This window comes from Mus caroli, chromosome 7 (assembly GCF_900094665.2).
Source record: "Mus caroli chromosome 7, CAROLI_EIJ_v1.1, whole genome shotgun sequence".
NCBI lineage: Eukaryota > Metazoa > Chordata > Mammalia > Rodentia > Muridae > Mus > Mus caroli.
In genome coordinates, this window is record NC_034576.1 from 48161727 (window position 1) to 48182243 (window position 20517).

Consider the following 20517-nt stretch of genomic DNA (forward strand, 5'->3'; position numbering starts at 1 on the left):
CATAGAGTTATACCTTAGTAGGATAGAGTAAAGGGGGCAGATTCATACATATATCAGTGACTAACCTGAGACCCAGTCAGGGCAGGGAGGCTAGCCTCAGACCCAGCCCCTAAACCAGGAGACTAGTGTTAGTCTCAAACATGCACTTAAGCTAGAGTTGGCCTTAGATGATCCTGGGGCGGGGGGCAGCCTCACTCTCTGGACTCCATCTGGCCCTTGGAGGTATGCTGGGGGAGTGAGCTGTGTCCCGGGACAGTGCACACACCTCCTGGGCCAGCCGATTGATCTTCAGCTGCTTCTCCTTCTCCAGCATCTCTTCCTTCTCTTTGTAGAGCTTTTGTTCAAACTCGAGTTCCTTCTTGTTCTTCCTCAGGTCCTGCAGGCTATCGTACTTGGCTTTCTTCTTCTCCTTTGCTTTCTGAGCAGAATGAGCATTGTGCATGTGGTAAGAGGGTCACTGTTTAGGTGGCATTAGGACTAACACAGGACAGCAAACAGGGCATGCAGTTCTGACAAGACAAGGCTGCCAGCCGCAGTGAGCCCCACTCCCAGCTCTGTCCTACCACAGTGGGCGTCAGACTCAGGCTGAGGTCAGGCAGGCCATGGATGCCCATTGGAGAGCGGGAGACATACTCCCTCATCCGCCAGAACTGGCTGACTGGCTCACTGACTAGCTGTGTGACCTTTTGGCTAAGTTCTGTAACCCAGCTAGGCCTGGACTCCCCACATCTCTAAAGTGGGAGAAATAGCTGATCCAGGTTTCCAGTTAGTGCCCATGAAACACCATGAAAGGGCTTTGGAGTTCTTTCTAGCAAAAGGCATTGCATTTACTTCCTAGGACCTGGGTGCTTGCCTTCCCTGGCAGCAAGGGGTGGGGGAATGGTTCCTGTTCAGATGCCAGAGATGCATCCTGGGAGGTTCCAGAAAGTCTGAGTGAGCTGGTTAACCTGATGTGCAGAGGTCATCTGTCATGGTCTATACGTGGGGTTTTAAGCCAAGCATACTGGATGCTCTACACGTCATCACTTAGAGAGTCCAGAGCCAGGGTTCCCTCTAAACTGGGGGTTTATCTGAAGACTCTGGGACTGGGAGATGCAGGGTCAGGCTAAAGTCAAAGCTTAGACAGGTGAAGTCCCTTCCACAAAGTCAGACATCTAGGAAGTGATGCAGGCTCAGACCTGCATCCTCCAGGTCTCAGGTTGCTACTGAGCTCAGATAAGCAGGGGAGAAAGGGACACAGCAGATGGGAGATCACTCCCATCACACAGCAGGGAGCACAGAGCCAGCACTCAGAAGAGTATGCAGAGAAAGTCAACACTCAGGGTGAGTTCCGGAATAATTGCATCTCTACCTACCAAGGTTTCCTGCTTTGCTGCTCTGAATCAGCTTAGAGTCCAAGGCCCGGAGTGAGGACCTGAACTTCCCAGCAATGGATGCAAACCTTTCATGTCAACCTAGGGTAGTAAGTGTCTACAGACCTTTGATGCACTCATCTTGACTCAACTGAAGACAACCTTATCTCCAATAATGGCTAATATGCTTTGGAAATGCTGGTTTCTGGCACCCATGTCTAGAGTGGCCCACAACATCTCAAAGAGGAGATTCTCCTTCCTTCAATTCTGCTCAGTTCATGGCCTACACTGCTCACCAGGCCCCTAGCTCAGCTCAGAGTCAAATGCTCACACCATGCTGTAGGTTCAGATGCCAGTCCTCAAGAGGAACCAGAAAGGGTCTGCTCAGTGGCCACCAGCTTAAATAAGGTCATGGCGCCCTCAGGGGTCACCGAGATAAGAATGGCCATTCTATTGATTAGAAAACGAAACCAAACCTACAATGATGTCTAGATTTCACAGCCAGAGTGAGCTCCTGAGAAGGGCAGTGACAGATCCTGCGTCACCCTCAGTAAAGGGTATCTGTTGACAGATGGAGATGGGCAAACCTCCACAGAGCACTGCCCGTGAGCAACTGTACCCCCTCTACAGACAACTTAGCGGCCCGTGAATCTGCCTTCCCTGCCAGCCTAAGAGTTCCTGTACATCTGGCTAAGCATGCTACCATGCACAAGTTTTTATGTGGATTCTGGGATCTGAACTCAGGTCCTTACACTTGGGAGGCAAGTGCTTTACTCACTGAGCCATCTCCTCAGCCTCAGCTCACTAATTATGAGTCCTCCATAAACATGAATTGGTGGCATTGAACTGAGAACACTCATTTCCAGGACAGGGCTAGGAGGCATGACATCTCTCCTTTCATGTAAAGGGTTTGACTACTGATGCCCACGGCTGTGGATACACCTTTGTATTCCTTAGCTCCAGCTACCAAGAAACACGCCATGTTCAGCGGCTCTGGGCAGGGTGATGATGGGTTTCCGGATCTGGTGTGAGGGATGAGCTTGTGTTGTCTTATTGATCGTCAGTTATATTCATAGGTTTCCATCGAGGCTGAGAGGAGAAATTCTATCGACCGACCAACAACTGTTCTCCTTGGGAAGTGAGAGCGGAAACCAAAATACCTGCTGTTTCCATCGTGACAATGAAACCAATAACGAGGACTTTAGCCTGACCCCATCACTAAGAGCAACTTCCAAGGAATGGGGTTTGTGTGTGTAGAGCATTCCAGCTCATTTGCATTTCCATAGTTATTTATGTCTGGAAAAAACATGCCCTATCCATTTGTACTAATTATTTTCCAGTAAAATCTCTCTCTCTCTCTCTCTCTCTCTCTCTCTCTCTCTCTCTCTCTCTCTCTCTCTCTCTGTGTGTGTGTGTGTGTGTGTGTGCATACACATGTGAGATATATATATATATACATACATATATATATATATATATCACATGTCCAAGCACTGGTGTATGGAATATGTTGTTTTCTTTAGCCAAGGTCTAATAGAGACTATAATGGGAAGAACTGGCAGTCTATCTCCATGAGATTCCCCCTCAGAGTCCAGCCTCTAGCCTGAAGCTAGGATAGCTACAAACATATCCCAATACAAAACCCATAAACTTACTTAAAACAATATATTATTTTTGAAAGGCGTTGTAACTCAATTGTATGGGAACTTTGTAGATGTCAGTGCCATGTCACAATGTCAAAAGGTTGGACATGACTTCAAGCCATGGAATTAGCTTGTGACACAGAGGCCACAGTCCTAGGAGACCACACACTCTCTGAGATCAAAACAGGGTAAAAAGGGGTCCTTCGGGAGCTGTAGCCTAAGCCTGCTCACTGCTGTGGAATTCTGCGATCCCAGGCACATGTGTGTCAGGAATCCCGCTGCTACTATGTAAGGCGCATGTGGTGGGCAGTATCGCAAGCTCATGCTGCTGCCACAGCCCTGCTTCCCAGGGCCCTTGCTAGAAAGAGCTGAGCTGGGTCAATGAGTTCACTCAGATTTATGCCGGCAGCCTGATTTCTAAATACCAAGCCATCTTGAATGTCTAACATGCAGGACAGATATTAAGCGTGGCATTTTCATAATCAAATACTGATGAAATTTAGTAAGACAAAAGATGAGTATTTTATGGGGCCTGGAGATAGTATAATGAGATTTAGAGAGAAAATTAAAGGTCTTAGGGAATGGAAAGATACATAATCCTAGCCCTGGGCAGAGATAGGTCTAGGCCATAGATGGCATTAGTATGGCTGCATTCCCAGACCGGGGTGCCAAATTCCACACAAGCTACATCTGGCAGGGTCATCATGAACTGTTTTATGTCACCCACCCTGCTGTTTTACCCCACCTATCCCAGGCTTCTGGTGATGGCTCTGGTCCTGCTTGGCATAGCAAGTCTGAAGCTGCTTGCTCCCGACCAAGGCCATCAGAGCCACCCAGGGCTTAGGCAAGCCTCATGCTAAGAATGCTTGCTTCCCCTCTCCTGACACCTTTATCATGGCATCCCTGCCGGTCATCAGAAGACAGGGATCAAAAGGTCAACTTTGAAACTTGAGGCAAAAAAAATGGACAGAAAGGATCACAGCTCACATCAAACTCAGCATCACACAGTGCCTTGCTCAGGCCTGTCCTACCTTCCGGATGGTTGGGAATTTGCCATCATAACGGTAAAACCACCCAAAAGCTACAATGACAGAAAGACAAACGATGAGATGCAGTATCCACAGGCAACAGTTGGGGGTTGCGTTCCCAAGGTATGTGTGGCTTTGTAAAACCCAACAGCAAGATCATGCCCTTTGGCCCACTTTCCCCTCACCTGGTGATGGATCTAGGCCAAAGCAGACTAGAGACCACTTGTGTACCATCCTGATTCCCAGGGTCAAGGTCACTGTCAATGTATCTCCCCCAGAACACTGGCTTCTGAAGTTCATGCCAGAAAACCAGCAAGATTGTCTTTGTGGAAAGACATGCTTTTCCAAATCACAGAAGTGAGCACAAACACAAAGGCCCATGGAAAGAAAAAAAAAAAAAAAAAAGCACACTCCCTAAGCTGATGCCTGCTTTCCACATCTAAGAAATGGCTTCAAACAAAAGGCAGCTTGAGCCTCTGCCTGGAACCACTGCCAGAAAGAGTCAAAGTATCTAAGAGCACAGACCGCAGCCCCTCTTTTAATACCAAAGAAAGGCAGTCATTCTGGAAGGTTCTGGAAGGGCAGTTGTGGTAACAGCAAGCAGGAGATAAGCTTCCAGAAAGCAAATCCCCTGCCCAGGTCAGATAAACAAGTCATAGTCCCCTTGCCTGGGCAATGGCACAGTGGGGCAGCACCCCAGACCTGAGCCATCAAGGCTAGAGTTAATAGCCCATGCTTAGCTGTCTGTGCTGTTGAGCTCAGACTTAGAGCAGGCACACCAGCTCAGAGGGAAGGGGCTAGGGAGTCAGTACTATGGGAGAGGCCAGAGCAGTAGGGTGGGAAACTTGAGTGGGTAATATTTAAATATTTGAGCCAGTGGTTCCCCCATATTGGCACATGCCCGATAAGTTTTCAGCCTAGCCATGAATCTTGTCCCTAAAGTTTAGTTCTCAGTGCATGGACCAAGCCTGGAGCATCCTCACAGACCCCAGGGGTTCCCACCATGGTCCAGCTCTTTCAAGCTGGTTCTTTACTATATCCAAAGGAGACAGGCAGAGCAAGCAGGGCAGCCAAGCCAGGGAGCAAAGCATGGGTGCCAACCTGCTGTCTCTGCTCCTTTGTGCTTCCATCCAAGTGGTCTGCAGGCTCCACTCCCTGATCATCTACCCAGGGGAAAAGAAGGGCAAGCCAGTGAACCAAGGGGCTTCAGAAAAGAGCTCTCTAGGTGTCTGGGAACCCGTGACTAGTTGTCTCGAGGAAGCTGTGGGGTCAGGGGCAGCAGCAGGGCTCAAGTGCTAGGTCTCCTTGCTCTGGTGTGTACACACAGTGCTTTGAACTTTAGTAGCTTTAACTTTTCTGTCTGTAAAATGGGCTAACAGTAGGGTCCTCCGATCTGACATCAGCATGAGAACTGTTTTATAGGGAATAGGGTTGAAAGTTGGAGGTGCAGGGAGAAGACTGGCAATCTCTGAGAATTATCTACTTCCGGAGGAGAAGGGCTTTTCATGGGAGAATGGATCTTTTTACTCCTCACTCCCCTAGGGGCTCTGCATCCTCTGGGAGAGTTATCTGAGCTATGTGGGCAGCAGCTGAAGGCTGGGACTCCCAGGGAGGTGACATACACAGGGAATGTGCCGTTAGGATAACAGGAGTCTCAACACCATGTGGAAAACCAGCTATACACTCCAGTTATTTACAACCTGGTTCCTGGCCTCTCTGGGACACCAGCAGGAAGTACAGAAGCCTGCTTGTTAACTGTTTTGATATTTCATAATGTCTCCTTTCTCAGGCTGGGCATTCAGTTGCTTTGCTGTCAGCTCCAATCACATTTACTAGACAAAGGCACCACCAACTTTCAAGTCATGGGTCTGTTGGATGGGTAATAACTGAGGGTGTCCTTGAGGGAGAAGGGACAATGATGTCTCATTAAAGTCCCTCATCTTCTAACTAAGAGGGGGAGTCCTTCATGAAAAACTCCCTCTCCTTCCTCACACCCTGCCGTTAAGCTAAGGAAGGGTCTTTTGGCATCTCTGGAATGGTATGTCCTAGCTCTGAGTGCTGGGCAGTGTTGTGTGTGGCTGGCCAGCCATGGCTAGTCGGCTGAGGTAGCTGTCATAGCCCCATGGGGGACCAGGTTTGGGAGAGCTGCCAATGCTGTCTCCATGCTTAGGCTGCTTCTTGACCTAAGATCAGGATGTTCCAGGCTCTTCTCTGGTTGCTCAAAAAGGTAGAGCCCATTCCTCACAGGCATGGAAGCCTGTGTCAGAGCTAGCTTGTTGGCTATAGGTTGAATGGAGGTCAAGGAGGAGCTGTCTGGGGGAGTTTCTGCTGGCTCTGCAACCTTCCTTTACCTCTGGGGCTCTCTGTAGACGGGGCAGGTGAGAAACAGAATGGACCTTCTCAGAGGCCTGGCTGCATTTGTGGACCAGCCCTGAATACTGTCATCTATAAATACTGCCAACTTGGCGAGATCTAGAAGCGCCTATATGGCAAAGGGCTGGGTGTGCCTGTTCTAGATTAGGTTAACTGAGGTGGGAAGTCCTGTCCTCACGTGGGAGGATTCCATGGGCTGGGTACCAGACTGAATAAAAAGGATCGTGTGTGTGTGTGTGTGTGTGTGTGTGTGTGTGTGTCTTCACTATGTTCATGATGTGACCAGCCACCTCATACTGTGAGTCAAAGCAAACTGTTCCTTCCTTAACTTGTTTTGGTCACAGCAACAGGAGAAAGAGCAGACAAAGGGCTAATGCCTGCGTGTGAAGACAGCCAGCTGCCCAGCCGTCCCAGGTGGGTAGAGGACTCAGTCATCAACTGAGCTTGGGTTTTGCCTCAGGATAGCCTAGCCCGAGTAAAAGGAACACTCTTGTCCTCTTATTCAGGAAAATTAAAAAGCATTAAATAAATAGCTAGGCTTGTGAAAGGGCTTTTATTTTCCACAATCCCTGAGTCTGTGAAGCCCTGAGACCCAGTTTCTAGAAGCGTACCACACTCACTCAGATTACCTTTGTGAGAAGCAATTAAAATCGATTTCTCTCCTTCTGAAGCTCCCATTTCACTCACAAGAGAAACTAGCTCCTGTCTAAAATACGAATTACTCTCTGGAAATTTGTCTCAGGCTACATCCTCGGCAAATTCAGACTAGCGTAGGGGAGGCTGATGAGAGAGTGCTTTGTCGTCCCTGAGAGATGAGACCTGTGCCCTGCTGCCAGGAAGGAACGCACTAGGGGGAGAGTGAAATGGAGGAATCTAGAAGTCGTGCACGTCTGTTTTGTTGTTGGCAAAGGGGCTTCCCTATAAAGGCACAGGTGGGAATCTGGAGTTGGGTGAGTTAGCTAGACCTCCATGGCAATGTGGAACCTTGGATCTGGGGTCCAGGGATATTTCCACCCAGAGGTTCCCACAGTCTAGGCTGAGCACAAGAATGTTATTGACCTGCCCGTGTCATATAATTAGAAAGAGATAGGGCGTGGGAGTGAAGACCCAGCCAGGAACGAGGGACTTGAGATGGCCATGGGCTACACTGTTTGAAGCAGCTCTCCTCCACCACCTCCTGGTGGGTGGGGCTGAGAGCAGGTGGGTGGGGCTGAGAGCAGGTGGGCGGGGCTGAGAGCAGGTGGGCGGTCTGAGAGCAGGTGGGCGGGCTGAGAGCAGATGGATGGGGAGCTTCTGATGGAGGCCTGAGCTGAAGCTGGAGGAAGAACACGTGACACGTGACTGCTAAAGCAGAGATGGGAAGGGCAGGGGGAGCTTAGGCCCAGCATTGCACAATCCCCGGTCTCTAGTGGGTACATGGCGGGTCTCATGCTCCTTCCTCTGCCTCCATTGTCAGAGTAACAGTGGAGGGAAAGTAGGTGATGGGCCACTTTGACCAGTTCCTCCCTAGCTGCCTGTCAACCTTGCACTACCAGAGATCTACTCTCTCTTTCTCGATGTTGGTTTCAACCCAGCCCAAGTTCAGAACCAGGCCAGAAGACACCACGACATCCACCAAGCTCGGGTAGTCATCCTATAAACCAATTCCACATCCACCAAGCTCTCTGTCCCCTCTGCAGCATCTATGTCATTCGGTACAGTGAGGGAGCTGGTACATGAACCAGACAGATCCCCCACTCCAGACAAGGAAGGAGAGCAGACTCTCCTACTACGAGGCTTTAGCTGATGCTCATCCACTCACACTGCCTCTCCTGAGGGAAACGCAGCCCAGACAGCCCTGGGATAGTCACCTGGGAAGGTGGATGAGTGGAGGAAAACTGTATTTCTATCTAGCACCCTTAGCCTCAGGCCCTGGAAGGGCCCATCCCGGACAGGTCATACATACACTTGGGCTTGCGAAGGGGCACTGGGTGCACCTCTGCGGTGATGGTCTTAGGCAGAACGAGCTGCTCCTTTGAACCCCAGTCTTCTTCCCACTGCTTCTTAAACTTCTCTTCCTCCTCCGAGATCCTGAAATGAGACCCCCTGTGATTGATGGCAGAACCTTCAGGGGCTCACCTCTTGCTGCCAGAGGACCCCCTTGGGAAGGGAGGCCTCATGGCTCTAGCCATGAAAGAGGACCACCACTGCAGTGGAGTGTCAAAGCGGAGTGTGCACACAGCTTCAGCAATACGCTCTGGTTCCACTGAGACAAAGGGCTTGCTTAGAATTATAGATGGGTGGTGAGGATCTCGAGCATAGCAGGTGGCTTGCCACACTCCCAGGAGCATGATCAGGTCCAGTGCTAAGAACAGGCTGAACCTGCACTGAGGGTTGTTCTACCTTGTATGGAACAAAAGCTTCAGGCTGTGCCTTGCCCTGAGTGAGGAGTCTATTATGCAAAGCAACATTTGTCTCTGTTTGTTTTGAGTAAAAATGCAGAGGTGGGATGACTTGGCAATGTGTTTGTGCTTGTAGACACGACCACTACCACGTGTCCAGGGCTATCCGTGGTAGCTCCCCCTAAGAGTAAAGAGGTACCACCATAAACCTACCAAAGTAGGCTGGAAATATATGGGTATTTGGGTGTTTAGAGTGAACCCTGAAACTCACCCAGTATACTAGAATAGTGAAGGGAGCAACACCCCAACCTGGACCCCATAAAGAGAAGGACACGTGACACTGTAATGGCGACAGTTCCATTCCTTGGTCATCCGACCATCCAGTGTATGTCAAATGACTGACGCGCATCAAGGAACTGACAGCCAGACAATTCTCACCTGTCCCTGGGGCTTCTGCTCATCCATTGCTGTGAGGCATGTAATATGATGTGTGGGTGTAATAATAGTAACTATGGTCACGAGAAAGGAGGGAGATTGGAACTATTGGGTGGATTTGAGCCAATGAAGTCAATGCATTGTGGATTTCGTGTGATTCTATATGTCGTAGAATGACAGGTGTGTCTGTTTCTGACTACACGTGCTCAGCACACACAGCCATGGGCACTCGGGCTGGACCCCACACACTCACTGTTCCATCTCCTTCCGGTATCTCTCATTCTCCTCGGCAGCCTTCTGGGCGATCTCCTTTCTCCTCCTGAAACACAGATAGAGGTTTGCTGGTGTGAGTCTCTGCACAGAGCGCTCGCTAACTCTCCCTGTGCCCGACTCCTGATTTGAGAGACATTTTCAATGTTCTCTGCCGTCCACCTTCCAGAGATGCTGGAACTGTGGGTGTGGTTCTGTGAAGTCTAGGCCCCGTGGTCCTGGGTAATTTCATCTGGTGCTTCTGGGCGGGGATCCTGTGCCACTGGGGCAGGCGGCAGGGGCACCTGAGGACCAGCTCCTGTGCGAAGGTAAAGCTCACCAGCTAATTCTGTGACGGAGGAGAGGGAGTGGCCTTCTCTTCCCTTTTCCAAACACTTAGTAAGCACCCAAACTGGGTCAGGATTGGTAGGCTGACACTGGTTTTGATTTTTGAGTTGCTTATCCAGTTGCTTTTCTCAGTCTATTTCAAACACGCAGGGGTGGGGCTTATCACCACAATTAGGAGACCCCATGGTGACTGCCAGGCTCCTGATCCAGACTGCTTCCTCCCAGCCTGGCCTCCTAGGATTCTGAACATAGGCAGCTTCAACTTACAAAGACTCAGCCTTCTCACCTATTTAATGGGTTGATGCTCTCTGCCTCCCAGGGATACCATGGGAGCTAAACTAGCAACATAAACGAAGTCCTGAATACAATGAGACACAATAGGCAGGTGGGTGCTCACTATGGCTGGCAGGAGCCTCTCTTGTATAGTACTGGTGTCTGAAAGCCAGGTCTCCTTAGCAAGGAACCAGGCTTTCTAAGGAACTAGATGGACACCTATTCTAGCACTGAGAGCACAACCGAAAGAATTCAAATGGGCCAGGCCAAACAGGCAGAAGTCAGTTGTGTCTGGTGTGGAATGTAGGTCCCCAGCTGGCCACTCACTGGCGCTCCATCTCCTGCTGCTCCTGGAGGATCTTGTTGGACTCCATGGCCAGCCGCTTCTGCATGAGGAGTTCCTGCCGTTGCAGCTCACGCTGCCGTGCCTCCTCCAGCCGTTCCCGGTCCGTCATGAACAGCTCCCGTCCCTGTCAGGGGTGGGAAGGGAAGCTCAGGCCCTGGGGAATATGAGCATCCTCTGCTACAGCGTTGGTCAGGAGTACTGGGGGGCTATCGCTGCATGCTGGACTTACGGCTCCAGCAACGATGGAGATGGTCAGGCTGCGGCTGCTCTTCAGGACATTCACAGCCTGTGGAGGGAGGCAGGGGGATGGTCAGTTGGGACCTGGCACTCAGATTGGAGCAGTGCAGGCCTAGAGCATAAGGATCTCAGTCATTGTGGCACTGGCTGGAAGAAGTGTGTGGAGAGGAGATACAGCAGGTGAGGACATTACATCTCACCTCCTTGTGGTCCAGGTTGGTGAAGTCTATGCCGTTGACTTCCACAATCTGGTCTCCTGTCTGGGAGAGAAAGAAAAAAGGGTCAGTGTATGTGTGTGTGTGTGTGTGTGTGTGTGTGTGTGTGTGTGTGTAATCCCTACGTTCATCTACAGGAAGGTCTCCTGGCATGTTAAACACATAGGCCAGTGATCCCACAGCCACATTCTTTTTTGAGTTAACAGACCAGGTGGCAAGCTCTGACAGGGCTCTTCTGGGAGGGCCCCAAGCTCATCCTGGCACCCCTCCATTCCATAATGGTCTTATTGGCTATCACATATCATGTTATTAGAAGTTAATATCTGTTGCTATGTTATAATATTTCCTTTACAAGGTTTAGTTAATGGACACAGGAGGCTTTGGACTTCCCATATAGTGTAGGCTATGTTGGACCCTCAGTAGAGTAACAGTCACAGCTGACATTTATTGATCAATGTTATGTGCCTGGCAGCCTAAATGCTCACTTCATTTACACAACAACACTGGAAGGAAGGTTCTAGGATCCTTATCTTGTAGGTGAGGAATTCATCTCAAAAAGTGATTAAGAGTCACATCTCTGAGGGGACACAGTGGAGATTGGCTTCCAGCCCCAAGTTCTAGTACATAGCCTTGGAAGAAACAATGCCTGGTCTTGGTTTCCTCATCATGGAGTAACTTTAGTATCTAATCCTCAGAGCTGGGGCGGGGCTTAGAATTCGGCATGCCAGCTCTAATTCTTATCACTACAAACTCAGGATCACTGGCTGTCAAAGCTGAAGGCTACCAAGGGGTCTAGTACCACTTCTCTACAATGGTTTCCCATGAGAGACCACTAGGGAGTCACCAGCCAGCGCTGGCCAGGAGAAGGCTATGTGAGAAGATGCAGCATCTGTCAGTGTGTGAAACCCACCTCACCCCATATCCCTCTCCCATCCCGGCATTTACCTCTAATCCCACCTCTGCAGACAGGGAGCCAGGCTTCACGTGGCTGACGAAGATGCCAGGCTTCTGGATGGGGCCACTGGAGATGCTGCGGGAGGCAGAGATGTGGGTGAAGCTCTGCCCTTGCAGCTCATCCCCTGAAGCTCTCCCTGTTCATTCTCAATGACCATCCTGTAGCCTTCTGCCATAAACTCAAGGCCCAAGCCTTTTGTCTCTACCCTCCCTTCCAGTCCTATTTTCACCACTGCCCTAGGCAGAAACTCCTCGTGATTTCATCTCCTCAGCCCCTCATGCTTTTTGTTTTCTTTCCAGAATTTTCCCATTCATTCCTTATAAGATTTTCACCAGACCCCAATTAAGCTAATTGCCCTGAAGGTTGCTAGTGCTTCAAATTACAAATAGCAAGAATGGCTCTTGTGTTATTTCCTCTCCCAGGTCTGTGGCAGACATCAGTAATCAATCACCGCACTCTTTCCCACCCAGCTGGGTACCAACTTAGAACCTTTCACAGAAGTGTGCTCCAGGATGCCACTGTTAACTGATGAGAGGTAGGAAACTTCTTTAACACCCCTGAGGGAGGGCGTAGCTCCACCAGCATCTTTATCACACAACATTGTAACTATCTGTGTGGTTAACTTCTAGATTAGGCAACATTGTAACTATCTGTGTGGTTAACTTCTAGATTAGGCAACATTGTAACTATNTTGTAACTATCTGTGTGGTTAACTTCTAGATTAGGCAACATTGTAACTATCTGTGTGGTTAACTTCTAGATTAGGCAACATTGTAACTATCTGTGGTGTTAACTCCTATGTGAGGCTGCCATCTTCCAGAAAGAAGGGAGTTGACATTTTATTTTTATTTTTTTGAGATAGGTCTCATCTAGCTCAGACTAAAATCAAGCACTACGATGTAGCCCAGGTTAACCTTGGGTGCCTGGTCTTCCTGCCTCCATTTTTCAAGTGCTAAATTTACAGGTGTGTACCACCATGCTCTGTCTATACAGTGCTAACAACTGAAACCAGGCCTTTGCGCATGTTTGGCAAGCACTGTACTAGCTAAGCTATAACCTTAGGACCCAAGGACAGACATTAAAAGTCATTCATGGAGGCAGGTGAGGTGGTCCACACCTTTAATTTCAGCACTTGGATGTAGAAGCCAGCAGATCTCTGTGAGTTTGAGGCCAGCCAGGGCTGCACAGTGAGGCCCTGTCTCAAAAGCAAAGCAAAGCAAAGCAAAACAAAACAAATAATTTCTGGGGATGGAAAGATGGCTGCTCATCAGTGAAGAGCAGTTGATACTCATGAAGGGAAGTCTGGAGTTTGGTTCCCAGCACCTATAGCAGGCAGCACACAACCATCTGTAACTCCAGCTCCAGGGAATTCAATGCCCTCTACTGGCCCTGGTGGGCACCCACACTCAAGTCCACAAAAACATTCATGCACACGCACACACACACTTACACATAAGTAAAAATTTTAAAATAAAAAATTATAAAAGTGTTAAATAAATGCAAATGAAAATAAATAATAAGAACAACGTAACTGATAATAGCTAACATTTACCAGCTGCTTACTACCTGCTGGGTACAGAACATGCTACATTGTTTCCTTTATAATAGAACCGTGACATACTGTTATCCCTCCACGGTACTTATAAAGGAAGAGACTTCAGCTCAGAGTGGCCCAGGGCTCAGTCACTGCTCCAAGTCTGAGGCAGACTGGCAGGGTTGGAACATATCTCCCAGCAACTGTAGCACCCGCATCTCAACAAGACCACTACACAGAGCCCAAAGCTCCTGTGTGTGGCGGCTTATTGTTTTATTTTATGAGACAGGGTCTAGCAACCCAAGGCTAGCCTCAGAGCTCTTTCTGATGGTGCTGGAGTTGTAGGTTTCACTGGCCCCTCTTATGGGATGGTTCCCAGAAGCATCGGTGACAAGAGAACTGTGGCAGATGCCTAGCTGGAGAATGTACTTTCGCAGTGAGGAAAGGGCTCCTATAGAATGGAGTTCTATCCCTGGCTCTGTCTTCTGCATCATCATCAGTGCACAAGCCCCACAGCCAGCGGACCAGAATCCTCAGAAGCAGTATCAAGGAAAGGGAGAGGAAGTGCTGGGGAGCCTGGGGTTGACCAGCCGTCACTGAGCCCTGGGCATGCCACCCACCTAGAGACTGGTGACCGAGCCCAGACTTGCCTGCTACCTACCTGCAGCCCAGGCCCCGAGAGCCCACTAGACTGATAAACACCTTCTTCTCCTTGGTGGTCCGATTGCCAGGTGAGCCCAAGCCACCTCGCACACCCTGAAGGAGAGTCAGAATCAGGTTACTGGGTCTACATGCCTTCAAGTGGCCCTTTGAGCTTGAGTCACACAGATTAAGTACCCAATATTCATGGAGACTGGAGACATCATATCCTTGCGGTATGAGTCTGAAGGCCTACCATGCCATACCAGGTACCCTAGTGGCCTCTGGGGGACCCCAAGGTTACATTCCCCAGAGCCATCCCTTCTTCAAGGCCAGCTGCCGAACCCCCATGGCAGGTAGTCTCTTACCCCAGATTCTGACACGAACTGATCCACATACTGCCATTTGAGGGACTCCTCAGGAGAGCTGAGGAGAAGGCAAGAGAGAAGATGGAGCCAGTAAGCACACTCGAGGGAGCTGGGATCTGTGTCACTTCGCCTCCCCAGCCCAGGAGCAGTGCAAGTTCAGGGCCTGGGGGTGGGGCAGATCCCAGGACTCTTGGCCTAGAGGAGACTCACAGATAAGCCTGCTTACCTCTTCACAGGGATCAGTCCGATGTCTGTGGGAAGGAAACAGCAGGTTAGGGAAGCTCCTATGCCCTTGGGGTTGGGGCCACCTCCCACCCAACCCTCATCCCAAAGCGCCATTCCTATGCGGCCTCACTCACGTCTCACTTTGATGGATACGGTCTTCTTGGTGCGGATCAGGTTGATGACTTCCTCATGGGTACAGGAAGAGATGGAATAGCCGTTGATCCGGACAATTTCATCCCCTACCTTGGCAGAGAGAGACGCAACAGGCACGGGGGAGAGTGCCAAGCAGGGGAGCAGGCCCATTCCCAGGTGCTCCCCGCCCCAGAGGGGCTGTCATCAAGCAAGAGCTTCAATGTGGGCTTTAGTACTGTGTCGCAGCCCAACTACCCTCCGACAGCGGCGGGCAACACTTTTCAGCTCCAGGATGGAGAAAGCAAGATCTGAGCTGGGGAGAGGCATGCAGTTGGCGGGTAATGGAGCTGAGGCAGGATTTGGAACTCTGTTCCCGTCTCTTGGTTCCTCTGTCACCCCACCGAGGTGCAATCAGGTTCTGGAATCCAACATCCCTGTCTGGCCTTTGTCCCTCCCTGTCCTAGAAGCAGGCTTCTGTCTCTATCAATTACCAATTACCGAGAGCTGAAATGGGGACGCATGACACTTGACCCAAGCTCATATCACTAACACAAACATATAATCTCTTTTGTTCCATTCCATGGAAATGCAATGAAGTTAAACTGACTTCCGAGTCTTGATTCTGGAAGCAGGCAGAGAGCAGAGAATGAACCCAGGGCTCGGTGCTCTGAGTTCAAATCTTTTTTTTTTAAATTCAAGTCTTTTGGATTCTCTAAACCATGGGTTCTTTCATATATAAAGCAGAGAATACCGTGGAGTTGTTGAGGATTAAACAAACATATGTGTAAAATGTGTAAGTTCAGCCAGTATGGGGCCCACAGCAGGTTCTTAAGAAATGGTTGCTATTAAGGAGGCCTACTGAGTCAGTTCCAAGAGGCAGAGCATGATGAGACTGCCCCCTGCTGGCCATCGCTGCTGCCTCCACCAGAAAGCCGAAGGATCCTTGAACATCAACATCTCCTGAGATAAGATAGGGAAGCTGAGGCAGAGGTGTATTGGTAATGGGCAAGAGACAGGGTAGGGGTGCAAGACAATGGTGTATTGCCCAAGGACACGAAAACACACGGGGACAGAGCTCAGGTGTCGTGCAGATGGAGGCTGTGACTTTGCCTGAAACCCCATGCATTACTGCTGGTCTCTTGGAGAAGGGTTGGCACATGTGGGGCCTCAGGTTAGACTCTGAGGGCATATGGTCTGTAGGTCAGTTCCCAGCCTACAATCTACAGTTACCTCTCATTATCACTAGGAAATGGTGTGCCCCTCTGTCTGGGACTCAAACACCCATCTCGGTGTCCTGATAGGAGGGCTCTCCAAAGAACTTGTTGCGTTTCTGGGGACACTGACTTCAAAGAGAACATCCGGATAGCTTCCTGAACCTATTGTTTTTTTCAATCCAAAGGGTAAGAACTTGTGTTTCTGCTCTGCATAGAACTTGCCAAAAGGCCTTTATGTAGGGACCACTGTGGCACTGTGAAGAGATGGGGCATTAGAGGAACTGATCTGTTCAAAGTCACCCAGTGAGCCAAGAGGCTGCTGGGATGTGTCGTCAGGTCTCCGTGACAGACAACACATGCTGGCTCTTGGGTGTCTGGAAAAGGAGGGCATGTGGCCAAGCCTGGCTGCAGTTCCTTGCACATTGCCTGCTATGGAGTCCTGCCACTTGTTCAGAGTCCCGGAGTTCCATAAGAAGGCAGAGATTACCCTGTGCATCTTATAGCAGAGCCAGGGAAGGAGGGGCAGATCATTTTCTACACAAGTAAACAGCTAGTTGCATACTTACATGAATAAAGGACACAGTTAAACATAAAGAAGGTATTGTTAAAAACCTAAGTATCCAGGAGGGGACAGAGCAGTGTGACTGAAGTCCCAGGACCAGGACCTGCTGGAGGGTTCAAGCCCCTGCAGGGCCTGCAGCATCCCAGGCAAATCCCTCTTGACTTCTAGAATCTTCTCTGTGCTGTCCTCCAGCACAAGAAACGTGAACCCTGGTTTGGTCAATGGATGAAGGCGATTTTCTCCTAGCTCCTCCTGAGTGGAGTTCCCTGTATTGTTACTACAGGACCCTAGTCAGAGTGATTCCCCCACAGCTCCTGGATAGGGTTGCAGGATCAGCTTCCCTCTCCCTCCTTGCTCTACACAGAACCCTGCAAAAGAGCCTTTGTACGGAGCTCATAGTAACATGACAATCTGAGGGATCGTAGGACAAAGAGGAGATGGGCCCCACGGCCCCGGAAAGGGGGAGTGCTATTTCATAAGCCTGAGAAGCAGGTGGGAAGTTAGATGTCTGGGTTTCCTGAGTGCGCCCTGATGCCCTCCTTCATGGGACTCTGCAGGAAAGCACTTGTCCTCAGAGGAGAGCTTGCGCTGGAAAAAAGGGGGGCCCAGCTGTCCCCAAGAGGGGAGCTCATTATGCTCTCTCCTCTGGCCGTGTTTCTGGGCTGGAAAATGTGCCACCGAGGGAAGGAACAATGAGGGGGCTGAAATTTCAGATGCTACCGGGAGCCCTGAGACAGGGATTGCGAACAAAGCCCTGACTGTCATCTTGCTGTCCCCACCCCCTCCTCCCTGGTCTCGCACCATCAATCCTAGAGCCCCCTGAAGCCCCTGGCTTGTCCCCCGATGGGGATGTTGATAACAAAATCCCTGGAAGTCTCTTTACCTGGAGAGACATAAGCAGCCCTCAGACCTGGAGGCCTGCCTGTCCCTGCTCAGACACGAAAGTGTGGGGACTGTATGGGAGAAGCCTGGGTGCTGACCTGAATCCAGAAGACCCAGGTTCAAAGCCTGGCTCTGCTGCTCACTGACCTCTGCACCTCTATGAACACTTTCAAATGGGGCTGATTCATCTGATGCGTACTGACTTGATTTGGTTGGAGGTGGTCACCAGTTCACTGCTCTGTATGGACCTGTCAGTCTCACAGCCCTGGTGTATCAAGAAGCTGTGCTGACTGTCTCATTCACTCCCGTTTTTCCAACAGCCTGATCAGGCCGATGGCTTTACAGTGGGGGAAAGTCAGGTCCAAGGCCAGGTCACTTCACTAAAGTCTCACGACTCAAGGAAGGCAAGGCCAGGAGCAGAATGGGATGGTCCAGTGTCTATGTTCTTACACATGACAATACATTAGACTAAAAGGTGGCCGTAGCAAGCTGAAGGTGCCTGCCTTGATTTAACCCTGCTCCTCCTTCAGGAAGTAGGGGACTTGGGGAGGGGCTCAGTGGCTGTAGCAAGAGGCAACATCAGCTTCTCATCTTGACCCAAGAAAGCAGGCAAGGGCTGGATAGAGTTTAGTGGTGGAATGTTTATGTGTGAAGGCAGACACAGACACATAGACGCACAGACACACAGACACACACACACACACACAGAGTTAAGTGGTGGAGTGTTTGCTAGTATGTGTAAGGACAGGGACACACACAGACACAGAGGGAGAGAGCAAGAGAGCAAGGGGGTGGGGGAGGAAGGGGGAGAGGGAGAGGGAGAGGGAAAGGGAGGGGGAGGGGAAGGGAAGAGGGAGAGAGAGTTTTCCTGTATTCTGAAGGCTTCCAAATACTCCCTTCCTTCCCAAAGGCTTAAGAAAATGTGTGTCTACATTGTATCACACAGTGGATCAGAAGCAGATAGACATTTGAGACCCAGGCCCCAATCTGCTTGCTCTGATGACTTACCTGCAGCCCAACGCTGTCTGCCTGGCCACCTTTGATGAGGTGGGAGATAAAGAGTCCACAGCCAAATTCCAGGCCTCCACGCACGCTGAGGCCGAGACCTTCTGGGTGCAGACGGTCCAAGCGTACCTCCTTCAGTTTCCTGTTACAGTGATGGGGGCTTGGTGATGACCCAGCTCAAGCCTGAGAGCTAGCTCTGTGTACCCTGGCTGGCCCCTCCCAAGCCTAGCCTCTGGCTTGGGGACTGGACGCACCTGGATCGTCGGGGTGTCAGCTGGTCATACTCCACCTGGTGCTTCAGTGGGATCAGGGGTCGGATGGCATCAAACAGCGGCAGGCGGTTGGGTTCATTGATGACCAGCTTCAGGTCTCCCACGAGCACAGCCACATCCATGGTCCTTTGGAGATGTCAGAGGGTGGGTGGCTGTCTGGGGCATCAGCTGGTTATGACCTTTGACCCACCCCTGCACTTCTGGGCCTTAACAGAGTTTATAAACACACACTGAATGATCCAAAGCAAGTTGGATGACCAGGAAGTCACAGATGAAGTGGCTTGGGAACAGATGGCTTTCTTGTTCTGTCCTAACATTCATATTCTATGGAACCTATCCGGGTAGCTACTGGAATCATCAGACTGGAATCATCCTGAGGGCAGAGGTCAGTCCTTCTTGCTCACAGTATACCCCTGAACCCCAGTCCAGAGCCAAGTAGGAGCTACTCATGAACATACACTGAGTCTGTGAGCAAGTAAAAACAACCTATTCATGTGTTCTCAGGAGTACATGTTGTCTTAGGGCATAACCCACTCTGAATTCCTGTGGCACAGAGGGCCTGCCTGGGCTTGGTGACACAGACACACACACTTACTGGTGATACATCCGCAGCACATCATAAAGATAGTCCTTCTCTGCGTCATTTTCAATTAGGAAATCCACCTGAAAAATCCAAAGAGCAAAATTGCAGCTTCAGGTCCCTTGTACACCCAGCGTGCCCACAGCAGACCTGGGGAGGAGACATCACTGTCTGAAATGCCCACAGCAGCTCCCAAGGCTAAGAATGGAAAGACAAGGGGGGAAAACCAGGCCACAAACTATCTGACATGGCAGAACTGTACATAACACCCTGGAATAGCCTAGAAACATCTTCTCCCCAGGCAAGGTGACACAGGTTGAACACATACATGCACACATGGACCCCCATTCAACACTGACATACTCCCATGTGACTGCTGCCACACTCACGGCTGTGTCACCTGTGTTGGGAAGAAGGCTACAGTCTCACCTGATGGTGGCTGTAGTGGCGGATAAAGGCTTTGAGGAAGGATTTGGGCCACTCAATCAGATAACACATCCCACCCAGCAGAGACACCCTATCGCTAAATCCCTCTGTGCTGCCTATACACTTGGCCCTGGCCTGGCCTGGAGTTCTGTCCACTAGTCAGCCTCCTGGCCACTCCTCCATCCCTAGTGTCCCCCCAGGGGGGATTAGGTTACATCATTCCAGCTTTTGCTGACGTCAATAGCTAGGACTCCGAGGTCATGTACAGGAGCTGTTTCATTAGCACCTCTGTCCCTGGGGAGATGGGGAGATGATGGGGAGATGATGGGAGACCTAGGAGTCCCAAATTCTGTACTTTGGGAAAGTTCAGGGGGACTCTCTGAGGACTGCATCCCTGGCTTTCTCTTTAGCCCAAGACCAGGCAGCAAGGCAAGGCAGGGATCATTATCGTTGTGGCCCCAGTCTCTGCCCTTCACAGGAGAAGCTGTGATCTCCTGCCTGCCTAGAGCTTGGGGCAAGACCATGCCTTCTCTACAGGTACCTTAAGGACTTTGAAAGACTCCAGAGAGTCTGTCTGTCCCAGTGTAGAGGACCATGAGGCCTAGCTCTTGGGACTTTGAACCCAGGCAGGCAATGCAGATTCCCACTTTCAATTTGGAAGTCCTCTCCCCCCTATATCTACATGAGCATTTGACTGAGGACAGGAGGAACCCAGAAGGCTGTGCCCCAGGCTGAGCTCCAAGGGCCTGAAGAGTGTGTGACAGTGACCCTCGAAGGTCCCCCAGCTGCACCTTTGCTCCTTACTGTACAAAGCTCCCAGCAGCTAAGAGATGGGGAAAGGGC

At 50.4% G+C, this 20517-nt stretch overlaps 1 protein-coding gene across 5 annotated transcripts in view; it reads right to left on the reverse strand.

Annotated features, from left to right (window-relative positions):
- The window catches only part of Ush1c (USH1 protein network component harmonin), a 44893-nt gene that overhangs the window by 15478 nt on the left and 8898 nt on the right, over positions 1 to 20517 (reverse strand). For 2 of the 5 annotated variants that reach the window (XM_029479940.1, XM_021166991.2), the window contains exons 2-16: positions 19264 to 19331; positions 18651 to 18794; positions 18400 to 18538; positions 14736 to 14844; positions 14603 to 14627; positions 14377 to 14434; positions 14031 to 14125; positions 11826 to 11910; positions 10866 to 10925; positions 10658 to 10714; positions 10410 to 10552; positions 9466 to 9531; positions 8342 to 8466; positions 4027 to 4076; positions 266 to 418 (exon numbers count right to left, since the gene is read on the reverse strand). In XM_029479940.1, coding sequence (XP_029335800.1) covers positions 266 to 418; positions 4027 to 4076; positions 8342 to 8466; positions 9466 to 9531; positions 10410 to 10552; positions 10658 to 10714; positions 10866 to 10925; positions 11826 to 11910; positions 14031 to 14125; positions 14377 to 14434; positions 14603 to 14627; positions 14736 to 14844; positions 18400 to 18538; positions 18651 to 18794; positions 19264 to 19331 — 1377 coding nt within the window. Of the gene's footprint in view, positions 1 to 265; positions 419 to 4026; positions 4077 to 5124; positions 5187 to 8341; positions 8467 to 9465; positions 9532 to 10409; positions 10553 to 10657; positions 10715 to 10865; positions 10926 to 11825; positions 11911 to 14030; positions 14126 to 14376; positions 14435 to 14602; positions 14628 to 14735; positions 14845 to 18399; positions 18539 to 18650; positions 18795 to 19263; positions 19332 to 20517 lie in introns of all 5 variants that reach the window. The other 3 variants (XM_029479939.1, XM_029479941.1, XM_021166993.2) reach the window with 2 other exon arrangements.